The sequence below is a fragment of the Anas platyrhynchos genome, chromosome 14 (assembly GCF_047663525.1).
Source record: "Anas platyrhynchos isolate ZD024472 breed Pekin duck chromosome 14, IASCAAS_PekinDuck_T2T, whole genome shotgun sequence".
In the NCBI taxonomy this organism is placed as follows: domain Eukaryota; kingdom Metazoa; phylum Chordata; class Aves; order Anseriformes; family Anatidae; genus Anas; species Anas platyrhynchos.
Genome location: NC_092600.1, coordinates 5846266 through 5855012, shown reverse-complemented (window position 1 = coordinate 5855012; position 8747 = coordinate 5846266). Strand labels below are relative to the sequence as shown.

Here is an 8747-nt window from a genome sequence, read left to right as displayed (position 1 = left end):
CCGCTTCGCCCAGGGCCCGGCAGATGTGGGGACTCTCCTCGTCCCCCTACGGCGTGGCCACAGGCTGCGTCCCGCTGCCCTCGGAGCTGGGCGCCTCGCCCGCCCTCCCCGCCACGCTGAGCCCGAGTTTCCAGAGCTCTTTGCACAGTTGGGAAAGACTTCGGGGCTGGCCGAAAGGAGCCGGGTGAGCGGAGAGGAAAAGAGGGAGGGAAAAGAAAGGAGAAAAAAAAAAAAAAAAGGGGGAAAAAAATCATGGTGGTGAGGGCTTGCCAAGAAACGCTTCGGGAGAGGACGGTGAGAAAAGGAGACGGCGGCTGTTCCCCGAGGGGTGAGGACGGGAGCCCAGCACCTCTGGGCTTGAACTTTAGCACCCTCTTCTGCGAAAGCGCACGGAGCAGGATCGCCTCGTCCTGAGCCAGCCGGGAGAAGCCAGCCGCTCTCTCCAGCCAGGCTTTTTCGGTGCTGCTTGCAAAAGAAAACACCAGGAAGAGAGCGCAGGGAAGGCAGCCGGCGCTCGCGGCGCTTGGGACGCTTCGTGAGCAGCCGTGGGGCTGTTGGGAATCGCCGAGCGGGCTTTGGACTGAACACACCCCGGCAAGGCGGATTTATCCCTTTGTGTGTCTGCTTCCATGGCAGCTCCCCCCACAGGGGGCAGCCCCTAGGTGGGGGGCTCTGCGGGCACCCCGCGTGGCCCTGGGGCGATGCCGGCACAGTAGCGCCCGTAGGCAGGCTCAGGATGGCTGTGTACGCCCTGACGGGCTTCTCGCTGGTCAGCCTGCTGAGTTTTGGCTACTTGTCCTGGGACTGGATGAAGCCCGGCTTGGTGGCCGACGTGCCCACGGGCCCCCTGGAGAAATCGCTGCCCCCCGCCTTCGCCCGGCCGCCCCACATCATCTTCATCCTGACCGACGACCAGGGCTACCACGACGTCGGGTACCACGGCTCCGATATCCAGACGCCCACCCTGGACAGGCTGGCGGCCGAGGGCGTGAAGCTGGAGAATTATTACATCCAGCCCATCTGCACGCCCTCCAGGAGCCAGCTGATAACCGGACGGTAAGCCCGTGCGCCCCCCCTGCCCCACGGGTCCCCTTCTGGTCCCCTGCCCCTCGAGGTTTGAGCCTGGCTCGCCACGAGGCAGATGCCCCAGGGTATGGGGTTGTGCTGGAGGTCCGCTAGGGAAGGGGTCTTGCTGGCTCCGGGGGTGAAAAGTTGATTTTTTTTTTTGCCTGGTTTGATAATGGCACGTGGTGGGTCACCGAGGCCACAGTGAGGATGGGGTTGGGGAACTGAAGTCATGTTGGGAGGAGGCGGTCTGTGGCCACGAGGGCACAGGGAGGTGTCCTCAGGGTGGTCCCACGTGGGTGACACTGGGGTGCCCGGTCTCTGGGGTGGTTTGCTCTCACGTTGGCCCATGGGGATTCATAGGATCACAAAATCATTGAGGTCGGAAAAGCCCACCAGTATCATCTGGTCCACCCGTCCCCCTACCCTTAGCATCCCCCAATAACCACGTCCCCAAGCACCACGTCCAGCCTTCCCCTGAGCACCCCCAGAGGGATGGTGACCCCACCACCTCCCTGGGCAGCCCGTCCCAATCCCTCACCATTTGCTGCTGGGCTGTGGGGTGGAAGGATTTCCCTCCCCTGAAGACGCTGCCTCTCCCTCAGGCCCTGCTTTTCCTGCTGCTCATCCGATGCCGCATGGACCGGGTCAGGGGGAGGGAGGACGGGGATCTGCACACAGCTGCAAACCCTTTGGGATTGCTGAGCAGCTCCTGCTCGTCCTGGCAAAGAGCCCAACAACTCCGCCAGGCCGGCGGCAGCAGGGTGACTGCTGGTGGCATCCTGGTTTTGAAAGATGGGGAGCCCAGGGTACTTTTGCAATGTCTCCTGAGCGCGTGCACACACACACACTCTCTTTTTTTTGCACTTGCTTTTGGTGCTTTTGTGTGGGAAAGGTGTTCCCTGCTCTGGCACGGAGCTCATCCCGTGGGGTTGGGGTCCCAAAAGCCACACGCTTTTGGGGTCTCCATAAGATGAAGTACCATCCCCCAGCCCCGCTCCCCACCGCCACCGATCCCTCTTGGCTCTCCCCCGGCAGGTACCAGATCCACACGGGGCTGCAGCACTCCATCATCCGCCCCCGGCAGCCCAACTGCCTGCCCCTCGACCAGGTCACCCTGCCCCAGAAGCTGCAGGAGGCCGGCTACTCCACGCACATGGTGGGCAAGTGGCACCTGGGCTTCTACAAGAAGGAGTGCCTGCCCACCCGCCGGGGCTTCGACACCTTCCTGGGCTCGCTGACGGGCAACGTGGACTACTACACCTACGACAACTGCGACGGGCCGGGCGTCTGCGGCTACGACCTGCACGAGGGGGAGGACGTGGCGTGGGACCAGAGCGGGAAGTACTCCACCTTCCTCTACGCCCAGCGTGTCAGCAAGATCCTGGCCTCCCACAGCCCCAGGGAGCCCATCTTCATCTACGTGGCCTTCCAGGCCGTGCACACCCCGCTGCAGTCCCCCAAGGAGTACATCTACCGCTACCGCTCCATGGGCAACGTGGCGCGCCGCAAGTACGCTGCCATGGTCACCTGCATGGACGAGGCGGTGAAGAACATCACCTGGGCCCTCAAGAAGTACGGCTACTACGACAACAGCGTCATCGTCTTCTCCACGGATAACGGCGGGCAGACCTTCTCCGGGGGCAGCAACTGGCCGCTGCGGGGACGGAAGGGGACGTACTGGGAAGGGGGCGTCCGCGGCATCGGTTTTGTGCACAGCCCTCTGATCAAGCGCAAGCGCCGGACCAGCTGGGCGCTGGTGCACATCACGGACTGGTACCCGACCCTGGTGAGCCTGGCCAGGGGCAACCTGAGCAACGTCCCCGGCCTGGATGGCTACAACGTCTGGCCGGCCATCAGCGAGGGGAAGGAGTCGCCGCGCACCGAAATCCTGCACAACATCGACCCCCTCTACAACCACGCCAAGTACGGCTCCTTGGAGGACGGCTTCGGCATCTGGAACACGGCCGTGCAGGCCTCCATCCGCGTCGGGGAGTGGAAGCTCCTCACCGGCGACCCGGGTTACAGCGACTGGATCCCCCCGCAGACGCTGACCAACTTCCCGGGCAGCTGGTGGAACCTGGAGCGGCTCACCGACGGCCCCAGGAAATCCGTCTGGCTCTTCAACATCACCGCCGACCCCTACGAGCGCTACGACCTGTCGGAGCAGCGCCCGGACGTGGTCAGGGCCCTCCTGCTGCGCCTGGCCTACTACAACCGCACGGCCATCCCAGTGCGGTACCCCGCCGAGAACCCCCGCGCCCACCCGGACTTCAACGGCGGCGCCTGGGGGCCATGGGCCGGCGAGGATGATGTGGAGGAGTGGGAAGGGGGCCGGGAGCCCCCGAAGAGTCGGGGCAAGAAGAAGAAGTGCAAGATCTGCAAGCTGCGCTCCTTCTTCCGCAAGCTCAACACCAGGCTCATGTCCAACCGCATCTGACCGGGGGCTCCCCAGCGTCGATGCAGCCTGGCCGGGGGGGTGCCGGCAGCGCCGTGGGGTGGGATGGAGGGAGACGGACATCCCGGGGGGTGCTCAGCGCCCTCCTGCTCTCCTTAGCCCCTTTGCTTTGGGGCACGCCGCCCCCAAAACGCTGCCCCTCCATCCGGACCAGCAGCTGCAGGAGGGGCGGGTGGGTTGGTGGGCAAAGATGGGTGATGAGGCTCAAGGCTGAGCTGTGCACAGCCCCTTCCGAATTGGGACACATTCTTTTGGGGACCAAATTGGAAGCTCTAAGTGTTGGCCGTGGCAGCAGCAAGGGGTGGAGGTGCCGCCGGCCTCGGCTGCTCTGGCTGCACGTTTCCCTCGGCGTTGCGCTGTAGATACACGTTGCTGCCTTCCCACGTGCTGCCAAGCAGCTGTCTGCTTTGCTGTTGAGTTTCCAGGGCTTTCCCTAGCCCACGACTCCCAAATTTCCCCGTTTTACTTCCCTGCAGAAGGACGGACTCCTGACCACGGATGTCAGACCTGGAGCCACCAGGGCTGGACCCAGCCTTGCTGCCACGGGGACCCCGCGTGGGGCCACAGCTCCTCCGCTCTGGTTCGGGGTGGCCAGGAGCAGCCCCAGGGCTGTGGCACACAGGGACGTGGCTGGTGGTGGTCCCCTGATGTGCACACAGAGGACAAATGGCTCCGCACGGCCCCACACATTTGGGGCAGGTTTGTCCCAAGCTCTGGCAGCCTTCACATGGCTCAGGTTCACCCCAACTCTGACCAGACCCCACAGCTGCATGGCAGTGGGCACCCCTAAATTCCTCCCAGTGCATCCTCCACCTGCGACCAGCTGACTCCATGACCCCAGGACAGAAAGATCTCAGGAAGGTCTGTGCAGAGACGATTTGCCCTGCTCCACGACCACAAGACATGCAACCACGGGGACACGGGGAAGGAGCATCCCCCTGCACCCCTCCTCTCTTGCTGCAGCCACCCCAGGGACCCCGGAGCTGTCACTGCATCCCCTCACCATGGCCAGACCCTGCACCCCCAGTGATGCTGGCACGGGGGGGACCCCCATCTGCCCACCGAGGGGCTCCAGGCGATGCCTTGGTGTGGGGCCAGGCAGCGCGGGCAGCGAGCAAAGCGCCGTGCCCCCGCGCCTTCCGCAGGGTGCGAGCGCGCGTACGTGCGCTCAGATGGGAGCTGGCTTGGATGAAAGAGGGTAAATAGCTTTAAAAGCATTTTGGATGCATGGTGCATTTCCATTTACACAATGTGTTTTACATTTCTCCCCACAGGTTTCTCTTGGTGCAGCGTGTGTAGGCGAAGGCCCTGCTGTGAATTTTGAAAATAGTTATTTTTGTCTCTGGAAAATGAGGCCCGTTAGGACTTGTCAGCTCTTGGATGAGCAGTGTGGGCTTTTTTTTTTTTTTTTTTTTTTCCCCCTCTCTCTCCCTTGCAAAATAACATTCATTTAAAATCTGTCATTGAAAGATGTGACAATTGGCAGCATGCACGCTGAATACCTTTCAGTGCGCTTTCAAGCCCTGCGTGTGAGAGAGGGACGGGGACGGGAAGAGAATGCAATGACACGTTTGTGGTTTTTTTTTTTTTTTTTTTTTTTTACTCTTAGCTGGATTATTTGGGGGAATTGGGATTTTCTATAGAAACAAATAAAAAAAAAAAAAAAAAAGCTGACAGCAAGGCATAATACAGGAGGCCCTCTCCTTGCAGGGATGGGAAGGAGTTTGCAAAGCCGGAGCCTGGCTGTCGGTGCGCCCGTCCCAGCCGCTCCTCGCATCCCTGTCACCGTGTTGCTGGCTCCGTGGGCACGTCCCCTGCAGCAGGACCAGGGATGGGCTTCACAGGGGGCTCAGCTCCCCCACCAGCCCCACGATGCCCCATTTCCATCCCCAGCTCACTTACCAAGGTGCTCTGCTGGGACACCACCAACCCCGTGCCCATCGGCAGCGCGGCTCCAGCACCGGCTGCCATTTGGCAAAGCCTCCTGGCGAGAAGTTGCCAAATATAAACCGGAGCCTTGCAGGAGGAGGGTGCTCAGTGCTCAGCACGCAGGGGCTGAGGTCCCCCCGGGGTCCCGACACGGGGCTGCGGGGCCAGGGGGAGCAGGCAGAGGGAGCGGGGCTGGCCCTGGGGCGGCGGCGAGGTGCGAGGAACGGTTTTCATTTCCATATTTATGTAAACGCGTCCAAGTTTAGTCCTCCTTTTATTTTTTATTTTTTTTTTTTCTTCAAAAATGGAAATTTCCATGAAAACGTGTTCGATTTGTTCTCCCTTCAGTTTCACTAATATCTCCATGAAAACTGTTCGCCTGGTCTTGTCTCGTTTCCAGTTTCTGATCTCCTGGGCCGGTGCCGGTTTCGCGCCATCAGTCTAGCCAGAGTTTTAGGTCTGGGTTCTCTCTTTCTTTTTTTTTTTTAGAGTTGAAATCTGAATTTTATCAAAAAGAAGCATTTGAAGGAAAGTGCTAGTCCCTGAAAAGAGGAGAAGTAGGCAGAAAAACCTCTGGGTGTTGGGAGAGAGTTGTCCCTCTCTCAGCGCACCCAGGAGGGCGCTTGTTGTTCCCCATATCTCCAGCCCCGCCAGCACCAGCACCCTTCCAGAGCTTTGCTGCTGTGCAGAATTTGCCCCATTTGTCCCTGGGAGCTCGAGTTAGGGTAACGGGGCTGGAGAACAGCGGGTGAGCAGCTGGAGAGCTTCATTTCAACGTCCTCTCATCCCCATCCCAGCATGGCTCATGGATAGCTCCAGTGGCACCCAGTGCCGGGCAGCTCCAAGCTAAAGGCACGAAAAGAAATGTGCCAAAATTGGGTGTTTTCACACCATTCAGCCCCCTTGGGATGGGGTGGGGTGGGGTGGGATGGGATGGGATGGGATGGGATGGGATGGGATGGACGGGATGGGGTGGGGTGGGGTGGAGTGGGATAGATGAGATGGGGTGGAGTTGGAGATGAAACGGGGAGGGCATGGGATGGATCAGGCAGGATGGGTGCACCTGGGAGCCTCTCCAGCCCTGCAGACCCCTTCAACCTGAGCGAGCGAGCACCCTGGGTGCTGCTTGCTGGGGAGGGGGTGCTCTGGGCAAAGGGCTGCACCTCACGCCAGACCCTGGTGTCAGGGAAAAGGTGGCCCTGGGGATCCTCGTCCCACCAAAAGCAGTTTCTACGTTGCCACTGGCGTGAGTGCTGGGGCCCGCAGGGACAGGGCACGTTTGCAAACACAACCTTAAGTGTAAATCAGCTCTCCTTACCGCGGTATTTATAATCCCTTCCTAAAAATAACCGAGACTTTCAGCTTCTCAGAGGACAGCAACTGAGCATCCCCCAGACCCCAGCTTGCGTGTGAAACCGTCCCAGTAATTTTGGGATCTCTGCAGCACGCAATCCTCTTGCTGTGCCTGTGAGAGGCTGCTGGGGGCTGTTAGGGGTGCAGGGGGGGCTGCTGCAGGTCCTTATGAACCCCGTGGGGCTGCTGCTGATCCCACACGTGTGGGGTTTGCCATAATCCCAAACCAGACCCTGCTCTCTTGGGCAGGTGGCCGCGATGGGGAGCCTGGTGGCAGGATGCAGACGCTGGGTGCCTGCAGGCAGAGCCGGGGGAGAGCGGGAGGCATTTCGGGAGAGGCAGCCCGGCGATGGAGAGGAGCCTCTGGGGATGAAGGTCTCCATCAGGCGGCCAGAGCCCAGCATGGCAGCAGAAGAGCAGCCCGGTGGCTGCGTGTGGAGGGCCACCAAGGAGCGGGTTTTGGGGCTCCAGCTGGCTGGGAGAGGAGATATCAGCCAAGGAGAGGTGTCTGAGAAGGGTCTTGAGGGGCAGGGATGGGGTTTCTCCCTTCCCCTGGGCACAGGGACCCCCCATGCTGGCTCCCGGCCCGGAGCAGGAGCGTCCCACCCGGAGCCTCGGTGCTGCGCCCAGGGACGGGGCTCGGCGCACGGCGGGGCCCGGGTGGGAGAATTTCGGTCACAACGCTCAACATGCTTGGCACCGAAACACCCAGCTCCTCCTCTCCTCAAAGAGGGAAAAACGCTGATAAAAAGAGGAAAAAAAAATAAAAAAAAGCAAACAGAGAGGAGGCCAGCAAGGGAAGAAACCCTTCCTGGAGAGCCCTGCCTGTGCCGGGCTGCGCAAACCCCACAAACCCTGCACACCACGGGGGGCTTTAATGGGATGGGGGGCGCAGGGGGCTGCTTTCTGCATCAGTTTCCATCCCTCCCCTTGGGGACAACCCCCCCGCAGGGACAGCACACCCACGCTGCTGTGAAGGCATCGGGGTGAGCTCTGCTCCCTGTCCCCGTCCCGCTGCCCTTGGGGTCCCTGTCCCTGTGTCCGGCCCCATGTGGGAACGGGGCTCCTGGCACCGAGACTGGATGTGGGGCCGTGAGGGTGGGGATGGGAGCGGGTAATGGTGCAATTAATGGAAAAGCCATTAGACCTTTCTCCTCCTCCCCCTCCTCTTCCTCACTCAGCCGCTTGCTGTCCTCCTCCACTTCCACCTCCTTTCTTCTCTCCCTCTCCCCGCTCCTCCTCTCTCTCCTCTCAAAGATTTCTCCCTATTTTTGTCTGGTTAGAGCCTTTTCTTTTCCTTTTAACCCTACAGTTCCCCAGAGGGGAGCTGCATCGGCCTCATCTGCCCAAGGCAACGCCTTCCACGGCCATCCAGAGCCCCGGCTGCCAGGGCCCTTCTCCTCCTGCAAAAATGACCAGAAATGGGGTAAAACCCCAAATAGGGGCCAGAAACCGGGCACCTGCAAGGCTGGAGGTGGAGATGCCGGCAGCAAGGCGTGCTCCCCGGAGGCCTCGGATCTCGTTACTCCACTTTTATCGCCCTTTTTCATTTTTTTCCCCCTTTTTTAAACCAAGGGCTCCCCTTGTGGTGTGTTTCAGCCCAAGCCTCTCTCCCCACACAGGGGGTGACCCCCGGGTGCCGGCGATCGGGGTCAGGCCCCCCCGGGGGACCCTGCTGCTGGCGGGGCGGTTTGGGGACCTGGGGACCTGCCTTGGTTTCGCTGCCTTCTCCTGACACACTTCTGCTCCATCCGTGCCGCCCGCCCCGCTCTGCACCACCCCGTCCCCCCCCTCCCCGCAGCCCCCTAGGGATGCTGCTGCAGGGCAACCAGCAGGGCCTGGATTTTTTTTTATTTTAATTTTCTTATTTTTTTTTTTTTAGTTGGGGGGGCAGTTGCTGGGGCGACGGCATCCTCCTGCAGCATGGAAACCCAGGTTTCCA

The 8747-nt window shown here is 60.9% G+C and overlaps 1 protein-coding gene across 1 annotated transcript; it reads left to right on the top strand.

Annotated features, from left to right (window-relative positions):
* The first annotated feature begins 537 nt into the window (after positions 1-537).
* ARSI (arylsulfatase family member I) lies at positions 538-5835 on the top strand. Its single transcript, XM_027468260.3, has 2 exons — positions 538-1056; positions 2104-5835. The coding sequence occupies exons 1-2, from the start codon at positions 737-739 to the stop codon at positions 3503-3505; spliced, it is 1722 nt and encodes a 573-aa protein (XP_027324061.2). The 5' UTR covers positions 538-736; the 3' UTR covers positions 3506-5835.
* The last annotated feature ends 2912 nt before the right edge of the window (positions 5836-8747 follow it).

Excerpts from the sequence above, each read along its gene's own strand:
- ARSI (XM_027468260.3), top strand. The coding sequence starts at position 737 with ATGGCTGTGTACGCCCTGACGGGCTTCTCGCTGGTCAGCCTGCTGAGT. Across the intron at positions 1,057-2,103 it reads AGCCAGCTGATAACCGGACG|GTACCAGATCCACACGGGGC; the intron begins GTAAGCCCGTGC and ends CTCCCCCGGCAG.